The sequence below is a fragment of the Scyliorhinus canicula genome, chromosome 19 (assembly GCF_902713615.1).
Source record: "Scyliorhinus canicula chromosome 19, sScyCan1.1, whole genome shotgun sequence".
Classification (NCBI taxonomy): Eukaryota; Metazoa; Chordata; class Chondrichthyes; order Carcharhiniformes; family Scyliorhinidae; genus Scyliorhinus; species Scyliorhinus canicula.
Window position 1 is genome coordinate 19854721 of NC_052164.1, and position 16801 is coordinate 19871521.

Below are 16801 nucleotides of genomic sequence, written 5' to 3' on the forward strand. Positions count from 1 at the left end.
CCGGGTGCTCCGGTTTCTTTCCACAGTCCAAAGATGTGCAGGTTAGGTAGATAGGCCATGCTTATGTGAATTGGCCCCTTAGAACCCAGACGGTCAGGTAGGGTTACGGGGATAGGGTGGGTGCCTAGACCGAGGCCGGGTGCTCTTTCCAAGGGCTGGTGCAAACTCAATGAGCTGAATGACCTCCTCCTTGACTGTAGGGATTCTATGTTCCGTCTTACTTTGTTCTAATTTTTAAAATATTGAAATTAACTACATTTATTCTCTTCATGTTTTGACAGCTCCAGTTTATGTGGGGCAACCTCATCCTGGCTTTCCCTGCAAAAAAAGAAGTTTCTGTTCCATTCCTACAACCAGGAGACATTGGTATTGTGTCAGTAGAATTTATTGCACCCACCTTTGAAGGCACCTACACTTCTCATTGGCGTTTGACTCATAAAGGCGAACAATTTGGACCTAGAGTATGGTGTAGCATTATTATTGACACCCCATTACTCAATGAAGCTCTGGATGGGAATGATGATTCCCTTTTTAGCTCTATCAAGACAAGATTTCCTGGCAATCAGGTAGGTTGAAAGAAGCAAATATTAAAGCCACTGTGGATTATTTCTTTGTCGTTAAATTGTGTTTTCTGAATTTGGATAACCAAATTGTATGAAAGTGATACTTTTTCAAACATTGCTTACTTTTGGAAAATCACAGTGAAAAGAAAGCACTTGTGTTTGTCAAAAAGCATTATTTAGTTATGGCCTGTTCAAATAAACATAACAGGAAAATACTTGGTTTGTCAGGACTTTTTTTTTAGTTTCTCCAATTCAGGGGCAATTTAGTGTGGCCAATCCACCTATCCCGCATGTTTTTGGGCTGTGGGGGTGAGACCCACGCAGACATGGGGAGAATGTGCAAACTCCACACGGACAGTGGGTCGGGATTGAACTCTGGTCCTTGGCGCCGTGAGGTGTCAGGACTTTCTTGTTGCTGTGAAGAAGTGGTGGTTATCTAAGTAAATTGTTCTATGATTGGAATATCTGAACTCTGTTTATGCCTCAGTGCACTAAAATTAATATACTACCTGCTTCTTTTCATATAGCCCCGTTGACTCACTGCTGGGCAATGTGCAGTTTAGGTTTGCAAGTGATGTTTCCCCATGGACAAATATTGTGCGGAAACCTCTGCAGTTTTATAGACATATGCCACCCTCCACTATCTCACCCGGGTGTCCATTTGTCTAATTATCTCTTGTCTAATTTTGGACAAGGAGAAAGATGATTAACCTTCACACACAGGCTAACAGAGTCTCTGCTATCATCTTGACTGAGATCGATTAACTCAGTAAGCCTTTGAATGTGAGATTTCTACTGGTTTAGGTTAATCTGTGAAAATTATTTCAGTAAATGAGGATGAATTCGTTGAATTTGCTGCAGATTAATATAGTTGGACTTTTCTTCTTTAGGACGAGGCTCCCTTGACAGCAGGGACTGAGGGGCAGCATGTTGTTCCTGATCCAGAAGTGGAAGCAGCAAACACAGTGGTATAACTATAAATACATGTTTTGGAGAGATGAGAGTGCTATACTTAATCTGCTAATTATCCAACACTTCAATTTTTATTTTTAGAAAGCAAAATTTTGTTTCCCCCTTTTCTGATTTTCTTCTTCCTACTTAAGATTTGATGTCATGCCAGCACATTCCAGTGATTAACAAGAAGCAATGGCCACTTAGCTAACTAAATCATGGGGCTTACATTATCTGCAGATTTTATTTTTAATTGATCTGGGGCAGGTATGTGACCCACCATGTTTTGTTACATCCTACCTCTCTCTTCCCCTCCCCCACCTCAAATTTCCTGTAGTCAAGTGCACCCAAATTAAATTGGCCCTGAGTGGAAGTAGCGTCCAGCATTCTAAGGTTGGTGGAAGTGGCCGTGGGATTTGAATGTTGAGGACCTTGCGTGCATTGATTCCGGAGCATGGCCATGCACGAGCCACATTAGCTGCTGTAAACATGTGGTCCCCCAAAAGATTTTCTTCTTTCAGATCAGTGGCCATCCTCTTCATCCAACATTGAGTCTCTATCCTGTCTTGTGTAAGTTGCTAGTGGAGGTAGAAGAGCCTGCCTCCTGCGTTCCAACTAACTTGAGGCCAGAAATTTGCCTGAGGTCAGGGATTTTTGCTCTAAAGACAAATGTCCGACCCCTTTAAATAGTCCCATTCGTAAAACCCAAGCCCTTGAGTGTTTGCAGGCAATTCCAACATGTGCACATTCAGCTGATTCCAAATGTGACATTGAGCAAAATGAACGTACACATTTTTATATCTCCTAATCTTTGCTGCAATCAACAGTGATGAGGTAATTCTATACTGTCCAGGCATTAACTTGGACTCTTGACCTGTATGAGAGGGTTAGCTTTATTTTATTTTTTAGAATGGAGTCTACCAGTTTGTTGCTAAGGCAAGCACTAACCCGATTTCGGTTGTCTAATATGTCCATTAACAGAAGTTAAGGTTTAAAAGCCCCATTATTTCCAGGGACGCATTTGTTTTTTGTAATGCCATGTTTCTCAACCATTTATCGTTCAGAGTTAACTCAGTGCTGCTGCAGAGTTTACTCCTCTGATCTTCAATCGCTCTAAAATGTCAGCAAGAACTTAAGGGAAATAAAGGATTAAAAAATTGGCATCAAATCTCATCAGTGCATTAGTCCAATGATGACATCCAATTATAGTTTTGAATAATGTCAGTCTCTTCATGTTGTTTAGCTGATTAATCCCACTGAGTAAAGCTATTTTCCCTGTCATGTTTAAATTACTTTTTACTAATTTTACTTCATATTCTTTGGTCCTACTTTCTTGGTATGGATTATATCTTCGCAAAACTCCCAAGAAGAAAATCTAAACATTTGTATTTCAAGTGGTACCCTTTTAATGGATGAAAATTATAATTTCACCTAATGCCGTTTGTTTTTAAGTTTCATGTAACAGCTCCAGGCCTCCATGGTGATGGAATTGGCATTTCTAAAAAATAAATTTGGGTGAAATTAATATTTTATTGTACAGAACAATAAGGAAATACTTCTCTGGGTTTCCTCCCCCTTTTTAAACTGCTTTAATTTTCCCCCAAATCTGTCACTTTAGCTTTGGAATCAGTCTTGTAGTTCATTTTCTATACCATTTCTATTGTATTTAATTTTTGTGGTATGGTGGATAAGGAAAAAAATGGATCCATCCCATGGATGATCATGAAATAGCTACGGCTGAGGTTGGAAGAGATGTGGGCATATCAGTAGACTCCATGGTTTAAGTGCAGAGCAGCAATCAAGTAAACAAGTGGACTATAGATTCAAAAGTGTAGCATAAGAGTGGGATTAGTAATGTTTAAGCGGTGCAGAATGTTGGACAAGCCACAGTTTGAATACTGGGTCCTGTTTCTTGTCACTGAGACATGAGGGAGATATTGAAGCACTTGTCATTGAGAACAGAACCAAAAGATTGATCCAGCGCATCAGAGGACGGCTAAAACTAGAAACATTTGTCAGAGTCGTACAGCACAGAAAAGGCCCTTTGTCCATTGAGTCTGCGTTGGTCAAACACAACCAACCAACTATTCTAATCACATTCCCAACATTTGGCCCATAGCCTTGAATGCCTTGGGATCACAAGTGCGCATCTAAATGCTTCTTAAATAGCATGAGGGTCTCTGCCCCCACCAGGCTTTCGGGCAGGGAGTTCCAGTCTCCAACCACCCTCTAGGTAGAAAAGCTTTTTTTCACATCCCCTCTAAACCTGCCCCGTACCTTAAATCTATACCCCCTGGTCTTTGATCTCTCCATCAAAGGAAAAAGTTTCTTCCTGTCTACTCTGTGCCCCTCATAATTTTATACATCTAAATCATGTCCCCTCAGTCTCCTCTGTTCCAAGGGAAACAATCCAATCGTTCTTCACAACTGAAACTCTCCAGCCCAGGCAACTTCCTGATAAATCTCCTCTGCACCCTTTCCAGTGCTGTCACATCCTTCCTACAATGTGGATTCCAGGATTGCACACAATACTCTAGCTGTGACCTAACCAACATTTTATACAGTTCCAGCATAACCTCCCTGCTCTTAAGCTCTCTGCCTTGGCTAATAAAGGCAAGTATACCGTATGCCTTTATAACCACTGTATCCACCTGCTCTGCTACCTTAAGGTACCGGTGTACATGCACACCAAGGTCCCTCTGATCTTCGGTGTTTCCCAGGGTCCTGGCTTTGCCTTGTTTGCCCTGCCCATATGCATCACCTCACACTTATTCGGATTGAATTCCTTTTGCCATTGATAAGCCCTTATGACGAGCACATCTATATTTTAAAAAATCTTTATTGTCACAAGTAGGCTTACATTAACACTGCAATGAAGTTACTGGGAAAAGCCCCTAGTTGCCACACTCCGGTGCCTGTTCGGTTACACGGAGGGAGAATTCAGAATGTCCAAATTATCTAACTATCCGCCTGTAATTAAAGACTAACCTCCTCACTATTTACCACCCCACAAATTTTCAATTCATTCGCACACTTACTGGTCAACCCTCCAATATTCATATCTAACTCATTTAAATAAACCACAAACAGCAAGGGCCCCAACACTGATCCTTGCGGGACCCCACTGGGCACAGGCTTCCAGTCAGAAAAACACCCCTTGACCATCACCCTCTGCTTCCTGCAACTCGGCCAATTCTGGATCCAATTTGCCAAATTTCCTTGGATCCTGTGAGCTCTCATCTTTGCTATCTGTCTCCCATGTGGGCCTTATCAAAAGCCTTGCTGAAGTCCAGGTCGTTTTTCTCATCTACAAACCTGGTCACCTCTTCAAAACATTCAATCAAATTTGACAAAACCATGCTGACTGTTCTTGATTAATTCCTGCCTCGCCAATTGAGATGAATTTTGTTCCTCAGAATTGCTTCCAATAGTTTTCCCACCACTGAGGTTAGACTGACTGGCCTGAAGTTTCCTAGTTTATCCCATCCTCCCTTCTTGAATAAAGGTACCACATTGGCTGTCCTCCAGTCCTTCGGTACCTCCTGTGGTCAGAGAGGACTTGACAATTATTGCCAGCAGGCACCCCTGCTATTTCTTACCTCACTCAACAGCCTGGGATACATTTCATCTGGCTGTGGAGATTTGCCTACTTTCAAGCCTGCCAGACCACTCAGAACCTCCTCTCTGTCTATGCTAATCTCTTTAATTTTATTACAATCCTTCTCCCTGATTTCTATACCCACAGTGTCCCTCTCTCGAGTGAATTAGAGCCCTACCTACATCGTCCGGTTACCCAAGCATATTATCCTGTGGTCCTTAATTGGCCCTACTCTTTCCCAAGTTATCCTTTTACCCTTAATGTACTTTTTAAACAAATTAAGATTTTCCTTTATTTTACCTGCCAGTATCCTTTCATGTCCCTCTCCTAATTTCCTTTTTATTAAATGTTAAGGAGATAGTAGTTTCTCCAAGATGGATAAAAGTTATAATTTTATTCTTTTAGAAAGAAGTTTCCTTGACTTTCGAGACCGAGAAGCAGCCAATTGTGCCAGATCTTGAAGAAGCAGAGTCTGCAAAAACAGCAATCATAGCATTGCCCAAACTGCAGCGAAAAGACCAGAATAGGGACTTTTACACAATGGTGCCATCTGTAGACCTTCTGACTGCACAGGTATACACCTTGTGCTATAAAACCTGGACTGCACAGAATATGTGTATTTCTGATTATTATGATTTGTTTCTTGCTGAATTGACTATATGTATCTGTATGGCTTGCATATTATAAACTAATGCAGAGGGCAAGTAGAAGTTTCTGCTCCTAAACCAGCAGATTTACCTGCTCTTGCCCAAGTGACTATGGGTCTAAATTCTGAAACTTGCCAAGTTTGAGAGTGCTGTAACTGTGAGGGTAACTGGTAAGGAACCATTGTAATTTTGTCATCTCAATATTTCAGGACTTGCTTTCATTCGAACTTTTGGACATAAACATTGTACAGGAAATGGAACACGTACCAAACAACACTCCAGTTGGTAAGATTTTAAATTATTGCATGGTCTAAAGATAGTTGGTTCACTTTATCAACAAGGCCTTTTTATTTAATTGCCGTCTTAATAGAAAATCTCAGTCGTTGAGTTAAATTTGATCCATGTTTTAATTTTAACAGTGAATTTTTATGTATAATTTTAAAACATTAGTAAGCATATAAACAAAACAAAGCCTTGCAGAAAACTGGTTGTGACTGCTGTGTTAATTTAAGATATTGTTACCAGTCAGTTATTAATTTTCAGTCCATCATGACTCTCATTTGTGACTCATGTTAAATTAGTAACTCCTAACATGTTCCTGGCCAAGCTTTATTCAAGTTATAGCAATGTTAGCATTTTCGGCTGAGATCACGCCAGTGGTCTATTGAAAACTTTCTTCATGGTATGGCAGAACAAGCAAGCTAATGTCATCCTCCAATGAATTTGGCTTTATAGAACTTAATTTTACTAAGATGCTGTCTGATATGAATAAATACAATACTTCTTTTAAAAAAATATTTTTATTCTCCTTTTTCACATTTTCTCCCAGCTTTACGCCCACCAACAATAAACAATAATCAGTAATGAATGCAATGTCAATCCCCATATCAATAACAACAATCCCATCTTCCCACCAAACCCCCAAACTGCAGCCTGCATGATAACATAAACAAATAACAAAAAGGAATCCGAAATCGCCTATTGTCACCATTAACACATATCCAGTTCCCAGTGTTCGATGTAATCAAATTCTCGAAAGTGCATAATGCATAACACTCATGAATTGACCCATGAACCCCTCCATCCTTCCCCTCAGTTCAAATTTGACCTTCTCCGGAGTCACAAATTCTAGCAGGTCCCCCCGCCACACCAGGGCACAGGGTGGAGAGGTTCATCTCCGTCCCAACAGGATCCGCCTTTGGGCGATCAACGAGGTGAAGGCTACAACATCTGCGACCCCATCCGTTTCCAACCCCGGCTGGTCTGACACCCCGAATATGGCCTCCCGAGGGCCCGGGTCCAGTTTCTCGTGCACCACTTTAGAGATCATCCTGAAAACTTCCTTCCAGTAATTCTCCAGCTTTGGACAGGACCAAAACATATGAACGTGGTTTGCAGGGGGGGCGCTCCCGCAACACTCACACACACATCTTCTACCCCCTCACAGAGCCGGCTCATCCTCGCCCTTGTAAGGTGTGCTCTGTACACCACCTTCAGCTGTATCAGCCCCAATCTCGCACACAAGGTGGAGGTGTTCACCCTCCGGAGCACCACACACCAGAACCCCTCCTCCATACCCTCTCCAAACTCTTCCTCCCACTTTTCCTTGATCCCATCCAGCAGTGACTTCTCCTCTTCCAAAATAACCCCGTAAACCGCCAACATTACCCCCTTCTCCAGTCCCCCTGTCGTCAGCACCTCCTCCAGCAATGTGGAGGCAGGCTCTACCGTGAAGCTCTGTATCTCCTTTCTGGCAAAATCTCGAACCTGCATGTATCTAAATATTTCCCCCCTGCTCCAGCGCATACTTCGCTCCCAGCTCCTTCAATCCTGCAAACCGGCTGCCAAGAAACAAATTTATTAGTGTCCTAATTCCTTTCTCCTCCCATCTCAGAAAATTTCCATCCCACTGCCCTGGCTCAAATCTATGGTTCCCCCGAATCGGCATTTCCCTTGACCCTGCCCCCAACCCGCAGTGCGAGTGAAACTGCCTCTAAATTATCAACTAAACTATTACTACCGGACTGCCCGAGTATCTCCCCGGGGCCGTCGGGAGTGGCGCTGTTGCTAGTGCCTTCAATCCCGCCCCCTCCCCTACGCAAACACTCTTCCATTCTGACCCACTGGGAGTCAACCCCTCTGACATAGCTCCGTACTTTCTCCACATTTGCCGCCGAGTAATAATACATTAGGTTCGGAAGACCCAAACCCCCTGCCTGCTTTCCTCTCTGTAGTAGCACCTTTCTAATTCTGGCCACCTTTCCCCAATCCCGAGCAACCTGCACCCCCAGGTATCTAAAGCGAATCCCTGCCCTACAGAATGGCAGCCCCCCCCCCCCCCTCCCTCCCCCTCCCCAAGCCGAGACACCACAAAACATTCACTCTTGTCAGATTTAATTTGTACCCCGAGAAAGACCCAAACTCCCGAAGCAGCTCTAATATTCCCCCTCTTGACACACTTTGTTCCAACACGTATAACAAGTCATCAGCATATCAGGACACCCTATGCTCTGTGTCTCTCCTTCTTCTCTCCCCCCCCCCCCCCCCCCCCCCCCCACCCACACACACACTGGAAGAAATATAAATACAATGAAAGACATGAAAGCTGAGCCTTTTTCATATTAGAATGATTCCAGTTTTATGATAGAAATGATTTAAAATGATAAAATGCTATTATAGTCCAGATAACCATTCACACAATTTCAGTTGGCAAAGTGACGAGCTCTTTTCTGTATTTTAATCCACATTCCTACCAATCGTAAACAGGTGTAAATGTTATCATATTAAGACCTGTCAGATAAGATTTCTTTGGGGCCCAATTATTTCATTCTTGATTATCACCTGAACCGGATGGTCTTCTGTACTTTGAATCCATAGAATTCCTATAGCACAGATGGAGGTTTTTCAGCTCACCGAGTCTGCACCAAACATCTGAATGAGCACCCTACCTAGGCCACTCCCCCACCTTATCCCTGTAACCCCATCTAACCTGCACAGCTTAGGACACTAAAAGGCAATTAACATGGCCTATCCACCTCACCTGCACATCTTTGGACTGTGGGAGGAAACCGGAGCACCCAGAGGAAACCCACGCAGAAACGGGGGCAACGTGCAAACTCCACGCAGACAGTCACCCAAGGCTGGAATCAAACCCCGGCGCTGTGTGGGAGCAGTGCTAACCACTGTCACCCATTTATGGCTATTAACAATGTGATAGGATTGTGTGCAGTAAAGCACTGGATTATTCATTAGTTGGCACATATAATAATGGTTTGGGTTTCTGCTGTTACCATTTTTGAAGCTAAATTTGCACCTTTTATCAAACAAAAACAAGATACGAGTAAATTAAGCCAATTGTGTATAATTCTCTTTTTATCTAAAGCATTAAAGTAATTTGGGCTATAAGTTATGATTCTGACTGGTTTCTAATTCAGGTATTTTCTAATGATCAAAATTCAGACGTCTAGTTTAAAAACTGACATTAATAAAGAACGACAATTTGTGATGGCCACGCAGATTAACCAGCCCTCTTCCCAGAGGACTAATTACCCACTGGAAGTTTAAACCTATTCTAGAGAAATAGAATTGAAAAGCGGGAAATTATTAAAATTGTATGAACCTTGGTTAAGTGGTGGGTGGTGAAGGTACAAGAAAAAGATTTGCAAGGTGGAGGCCAGAATTAACTTTACAACTACCAGGTAATACTGAACGCGCATAGGCCCTTTCTCCTAGAAAAGAGAAGGCCTACCAGAAGTATTTAAAATTATCAATGGGTTTGATAGAGTAGATGTAAAGAGAGGTTTTTGTATGTAGGGAATCCAAAACTAAGGATTATAAATATCAGATAGTAACTAATAAATCAAACTAGGAACTCGGGAGAAACTGGTTGTGGCTAGGATGTGAAACTTGCTATTGGGACACGTAGCATAAATGCATTTCGGGAAAAGCTAGATTTGTACATGGGAAAGGAACATGTGAATATAATGGTAGGAAGTAGACTGGGGAGTGGTTAATATGAAACATAGATATCAGCAGAGGCTTGTTAGGGTGAGTGGCCTATTTCTGTGCCATAGGTTTTATGTAATTATGGAATGAGAATTTTTACACTTCTATTCCATGTATTAGAAGTATTTAAAGAAGCTGTATGGTGCACATCTTGTGTTACTTTTGAAAATAATTTGCATGAAGTTGTGACCTTTTTCGTTTTGCGCATTGCAATTTTAAAATTTAAAATTCTGCTTTTTTTTCTAAGACATGACTCCATGCATGTCACCTTTACCCCATGATGGCCCGCTAATAGAGAGACCAGGCCTAGGTCTGATTGAAGAGGAAAATGAAGCTATTTTCAAGTCGAGGTTTGGTAAGAAAATGGTTTGTTTTTTTATTAGGACCTATAGACTTGGATTTGACCAACTGAATTTTGCAGTAGTTACTCAAAACTTTTTGTAATCTGGACATAACCTCCATTGGCACTGAATCCACCTTGCGCTGGAGGCTACCTTCTCTTTATTGAATCATCAAGCAGTTAAATTCCACCAGGTGGTGAAATAGCATAGTCCTGAGCATCTTATTTCTAAGTTTTACTGATTTTTTTTTTTCCCACATTACATTGACCGACTTCAACATTATTTCTAGTTCTAATTGATTATCTTTTTCATCCATGAATTTCCAGCTGTGCATTTATTATTTCCCCTGAATATCTTTTACTTGTCTTGTGACATTTTCTCTTCCAGTTGATAACCATCAGGAGATGGTGTCTCATATGCCAAAATAGGTTTGCAATAAATAAAATTACTAAACTTAAAATTAGGATTTTAATTTTGAAGATTTAGGCCCAGACTATTGTGGTGGCAATTCCTTTCTCTGTTGAAACTGACCGTAACTTCAGGAGAGAACATGGAAATTCAGAATTTGCTATCAGTGATTCTCTGCTTCTTGGTTGCATACTTCTGCTGTGCTGTGCAGTTGCGGTCACTGCATATCCACACACACACCCCAGCATTCAATCAATGGACTAGCAAGAACTTCAATTCTTATGCTGTTAGTCTCACTTCAAAATAACCTTAAAAATGGTGCAGATTATTTCAATGAGTTTTTAATGTCTGCAATTCTCAATTACTGCTAAACACCTTATTGGCCATGAAAAAGTAAGCCTATATTTGTAGAATATCAAATTTATCCATTATGAAAAATTCAGTGGGGTGGGGGTGTGAGGATTTTGGCAGTGCAAGGTGACCTGCCATTAACCAGCATTGGGTATTTTCTGCTCTCTCCCCGCTCCCAATGGGATTTCTCATTGAGTCCATCCCCGTCACCGGGAAACCCATGGTGGGGGTTCACCATCGGCAGGACTGGAATATCCCGCTGGTGAGAACAGTCGGAAAATCCCCCCCCCAGCATATTTTTAAAAATATATGTATGTTTATCTTTATTTGAACTTCTGTCTTCATCCAGTCATCAATGATTTATTTCACGATATGGAATTTTAAATTACAAGTGAAGTGTTTGTTATTTTAACTTCATAGTTTGCTGTCTGTGCCTATCAAAAGGCTTGGAACTATTGGGTGATTTTGCATCTTATTCTTAACTGCAGTCTTCAGAGCAAATGAACTAAGCAGAGAATTGAAACAAATATGTTGTGCAATTGAATTCAATACATCTTTTGTGGGTCAGCAGCAGAATAAAATGATGTGGAGATGCTGAAAATTGTGATATTAAAAAAAAATCACTGAACGCCTTCATGAAAAGAAATTCATCACCTGTAGATGTCCCTCTAACCCACACTCGGTGATTGATTCTTATTGCCCTCGGGGCAGTTAACGATGAGCAATAAATGCTCCATCCGCATCCCAAAAACAGGTTCAAATAAATTTAATAATGTGTGATTCCGCAGTCGTGAATACCTGTGTGTAGTAATACTACCTATCTAGCTATCAGTGAACATTGGAGGATCACTTCAGTGGTTTGAAAAATAGAGGAGGCTTTGTAGCTGATAACTGCTGTTTTGAAGTATGAAAATAATATTGAAAGTTGTACTTGAGTATTCCGCCTCAGTAACCAGATAGCAAACCAGTTTTAAATTTTAAAAATGGAATTTGGTAATTCATATTGTATTTTTGATCATCTTATCTCTCCTTCCAGATGTGACGCTGGAGGAGCAGCCAGCAGGTCATCCTCATTTTGATGAGGGAGAGGAGGACATCAGCGGAACTCAATTTGTCTGTGAGACAGTTATTCGTTCTTTAGCTTTAGATGAGGCACCTGATTTGCTGCCACGCCGCAGGGGTAAAGCAGACAGTAAGCATTTGTAGGGGATGAAAGAGACTAACCAATATTGACTTGAGTGCTATATTAGCATTCTGAATTTTGTGTGGCAAATATGAACAGTTGTGACTTTTGAAGATCTGAACGTAGAATTCCTAGATTTACGCTGCATGGAAGAGGCTACTGTCCTATGTGTTTAGCTGTCTGTAAGCAGTTCCATGTGTTGCTAAGTAATAGTTGTGTGTTTGACATCAAAACTGTTACTTCTCAAATGGAAAATGGCTTAAAATAAAAATTGCTTCTTGTTTAGTGATCCATTCTGGCATCTGATGTTTTCCAATTGAGTTGTTTGATTAACTTTATAATATTTGCTTTTAAAATAAAATATTTCCTGTAATTTAAACCTATTGAAATAATTAAATTAAAGATCAGCAGCGGGATTCTCCATTCCTGAGACTTGCGTGTTCACACCAGGGCAGGATTCGTGGACTTCCAAAATAGCAAAACTGGCTCTGCACCTGGACCGATTCAGCGACTGTTAAGGGGCTAGCACCGCGTGGAACACAATCGCTTCCCATGGGAAACAATGCAGGATTTACCGGTTTCGCGATTGATACTCAGGAGGTTGACAAGCTGCAGCCGCATATACACACTGCACTCTCCACACATACCATCCCAGCCAACAAAATGGCAGCAAGAGCTATACCACACTTCACAGATGCCGAGCTGGAGACCCTCCTGGATGCGGTGGAGGAGAGGCAGGCAACCCTGTACCAAGGCCCGCTAAGGAGGCTGCCAGCTGACGCCGTTCGCCGTGGCTAGGCACAGGTGGCAGAGGCGGTCAGTGCCGTCAGCAACACCGTCCAGACCGACCTGCAGTGCTGTAAAAAACTGCATGACCTCCTCCAGGCTGCCAGGGTGAGTAGGCAGCACCCCTAGCACTAACCCCTGTCCCACACACCCCATAACCCCCCCCACCCACCCACAACCCGGAGGGCGTCCGAATCCCCACCCTGCACCACATGCCGGCCCCATTGGCCGGGTGCCCTGGCCACTGAGACCACCAGCTACCCACCCCCGGAGCTGCATGTGTTGGACTGTATTACTGTCATTTTCTATTCTGCTCCCTCTTCCCACCAGGAGAAGGCCGCCCATAACTGTTGGGAGTGAGGGAATAGTGACTGGGAACCGCCAGAACTGCGGCCTCTGACCGTAGCTTAAGGTCCTAGGGCCCGAGATGTGGTCGCGGCCCAGTGGAAAGGAAGTCACTGGGGTGGAGATCGGCCGTGGGCGAAGAAGTGAGACTCCACTGAGTTGCGGTTCCCCCCGGCTCATGGTCTCATCATGCGTCTGATCTTGTGTCTTGCAGGACCTGCTGGTGATGGGGAGTGTCCACAGCCGCTCTCATGTACCGAGCAGCGACGAGAAGAGCAGCACGAACGGCAGCCCTCAACGCGAGGCCTAAGACCTCTCTGAGCTTGAATGCGGGGATGACACAGATTTCCCGGCACTGCTGTCCCCAACACACTCTACCATCCCAGAGACATTCACCTCGGTTGGGCACTTGAGTGAAGAGGCTCCTGGAACACCCTTTGGTGTGCAGCACACAGCTGTTCCGGTACATAAGGTGGAGGTAGGGACGCCCGAGGGGGCGGATTGTCGGAGGGTGGGCAGATCCCAGGGCCTAGCTACTGTCCCGACGGATTTTGGGTTTCTGGAATGGATAGCACCACCTATAGTGCAGATGCAGTCGCAGAGCCGGGGACTGCATGAAGGGTCGTCGGCAAACATCCAGAACCTGCAGGTGCAGTTGGAAGAATCCAACTGCGTGCAGGAACAGGAGGGTTGTCGGCGAGCATCCAGAACCTGCAGATGCAGTTGGAGGAGTCCAACCTCGTGCAGGAATAGGAGGTGGTGCTGGCCATGCGTGTCACCCAGGCCAACACCGCACAGGTGGTGTCTGCGTTGGAGGCATTGGGGGGGGGTGTAAGGGTTTGGCTATGGATTAGCATGTGTCACAGTCACTTGGATATTGCAGCAGCGCTCCTGGGCATGGCCTTGTCACAGCAGGCCATGGCTGGGAACGTGGGTGGCATTGCCTAGGTGCTGGTCGACGTGGCGCAAAGAGGCAGGTGGCCTAACCCCAGAGGGAGATAGCACAGTCACTGGCTGATGAGACACAGACCCAGAAGGTGGTGGCACAGTCACAGAGTGATGTTGCGCGTCCCAGACGGCGATGGTCCACTCCCTGTGCTCCATGGTCACCAGCATGCAGACCCTGATCTAGACCAGAGCGGGTCTCCAGGACTGGCAGCACCAGGTGGCGGAGGAGTCTCATGGAGTAGCCCGGGAGCCATCGGGCACTCGGGGTGGAGGAGGTGGTGCGCCCCCCCCCCCCCCCCCCCCCCCCCCTGTCCCTGGGGCATCTGGTTGGCAGCAAGCAGAACCAGGTCACAGGGCGGGAATCACAGCAGGCTGTCTTTACTCCTGATGTACCATCTAGGGATCCACCTAGATGTAGCGTTTGGGCCCATAAGGCCAGAAAGTTACACACCAGTTAAGTTTGCACAGGAGCAGGGCACAGTTTAGTTACAGGGGCTAGGGCACATATCTGTATATATTTGTGCACATTAAACACCTGTTAACACTGTTACAACCTGCCTCAATGCTCTGTCAGATGGATGGGCATTGTTGGTGGGCTGGTCCTCTTTGCTCCCCCCCCCCAAACGACAAACACACACACATGGTCGGTGAGCCTGAAACGGATTAGAGCATCCCGTGCGCGTTGGTTCTGGCGCGCACGTTGTAAGCCCTCCATGCTGCAGGCTGCCACAGTGCGGGTAACCCTCTCAGCATCATACTGGAGGTCCCCTCCAGAGCGGTCCAGACACCTGAACCGCATCTTCAGGATGCCAAGCACTGTTCGATTGCGCCCCTGGTCGCTGCATGGGTGTTGTTGGGGTCTCTGCACCAGTATGTGGCCTCCAGATCGATAGGCGCCATCAACCACGACCGCAGTGGATAACCCCTGTCGCCTCAAGAGCAAACGCCCTGGCGGGGGGAGGTGTCGAACATATCGGGAATCGTTGAGTGTGTCAGGATGAAGGCGGTTCATCGAGTGGAAACCCTTTTGGTTTGTGTAGACGGCCTGTCATCTGCAGGTGATTGGACCTGGGACATGTCGGCAATGGAAGCGAACCCCGCTGTCTGGGAATCCTGGTGGGCTCGGTCCATATCGATGCAATGGATGTATTCTGTTGACCGGGCATGTAGGGCCTCTGTGAAGGCACAGATGCACCTGTGCACAAAGCTATGAGATCCCAGACAGGTCCCGATTTGGCACCTGGAAGGATCCCGTGGCAGTCAAGTTCAGTGCAACTGTCACCTTATGGCCACGTTGAGCAGGTATCCTCCTCCATTCCCCCGCAGTCTCCTTACTCAGCTGGTGACTTTGATGGCATCCCTGGCCTGGCAGGTCCTCGATGGGTGCTGCTGGTACATACAAGGCCTCATGCGGTGCCTCCTTTGTACCTCCTCTTCCTCGGCCTATTGGGAGGCTGGCTCTTCATCCTGGGCGGCTGCCTCCTCTCGGGCAGGCTCTACTGCTACATGTTCCATCCACTGATGCAGCTTCCTCCTCCACCTCGAGCAACTCCAGCTTGTACAGCCACAATGCATCCCCCAGTGCTGAGGCGACTTGCAGGAAGGCCACCATTGCTGGTTGAATTCCAACATCCGTTGTCTGCAGGGGGTGAAAGGCCGACATGTTTGCATTGTGTGTATCCCCATGCCCAACCAGGTCCAACGGCATACCCGTTGACCCCGGTTGGCATTGCGGCCCCAATCCTGCATGTCCCGCCTCCTCCCCCATCCCCACACCCACACCCCGTCAGTGCCCGATATCGTGTGGTTTCTGACCTTGGCGCCCATCCCTGCTGCCAGGGGTACCTTCGTCTGGTGCTGCCCTTTCCAGTGGTACACTGCATGGCCCCGTCCAGCACCCGTGGGGGCTACTGTGGCCGTTGCCCTTAAGTGGGCTGTGTGATACCTGGCAGTGGGGGTGTAGAGAGAACCCAGACAGCTGGTATCATTGCAGAACCAGGGGCCAAGGCGGGTGGTCTGTGGGGTACGCAGCAAGGTGGCTGCCTTGCAAACTGTGGCAATGATGGTCCTTGCCTGGGCACAGTGCCAGCCTCGTGCAGGGAGGTGGGGGGTGCTCAACCCGGCCGCATGGCCCATTCCCCTGTCACCCACCAGCCAGCCCGATCAGTGTCAGGACCGTAAGCCCGCGGTCGCGCCTCTCCATGTCCTACTCTCTCTCCCTCGTCAGCCGCGCCACCAGTTTCACGGTTTTTAAAAGCACACGTGAACTTCGCCATGCGAATTCGGGCCATCGTAGGCGGAGAATCGAGGAGGTCGGGTGAATACCGGGTCGGGCCCGCTAATGATATGCAACGGGTGTTTACTGTATTTGTGTTCTGGAACGCATTGACGCCACTGTCGAGGCAACGGAGAATTGCGACTTGGTGTGAAATTGGCGGCCACTTGGTGTGAATTTGGCGTCAGCCGATTCTCCGCCCAATCGCGTTTCCCAATTTTGGCGCAGCCGACAGAGAATCCCGCCCCAGATTTTACCCTTTCAGCACTCTTACTGTGTACACTGAAGTTCAAGTAAGGTCTTTTTGGAGTTGTACATATGCTTTTTTGTTTTGACATATTTGTAATTTTTAAAAACCGTTTTTTACAATAATCTTTATTAGTGTCACAAGGGGGCAGCA

General features: G+C 45.5%; 1 protein-coding gene across 7 annotated transcripts in view; it reads left to right on the top strand.

Annotated features, from left to right (window-relative positions):
• Positions 1–16801, top strand: part of nbr1a (NBR1 autophagy cargo receptor a) — a 69188-nt gene that overhangs the window by 34334 nt on the left and 18053 nt on the right. For 5 of the 7 annotated variants that reach the window (XR_005458136.1, XM_038778550.1, XM_038778552.1 and 2 more), the window contains 6 exons: positions 282–566; positions 1454–1531; positions 5518–5685; positions 5969–6044; positions 10012–10119; positions 11901–12056. Coding sequence is in view for 6 of the 7 variants with exons in the window: in XM_038778550.1 (XP_038634478.1) it covers positions 282–566; positions 1454–1531; positions 5518–5685; positions 5969–6044; positions 10012–10119; positions 11901–12056 (871 nt within the window). In the remaining variant the exon portion in view is untranslated. The remainder of the gene's footprint in view (positions 1–281; positions 567–1453; positions 1532–5517; positions 5686–5968; positions 6045–10011; positions 10120–11900; positions 12057–16801) is intronic. The other 2 variants (XM_038778551.1, XM_038778553.1) reach the window with 2 other exon arrangements.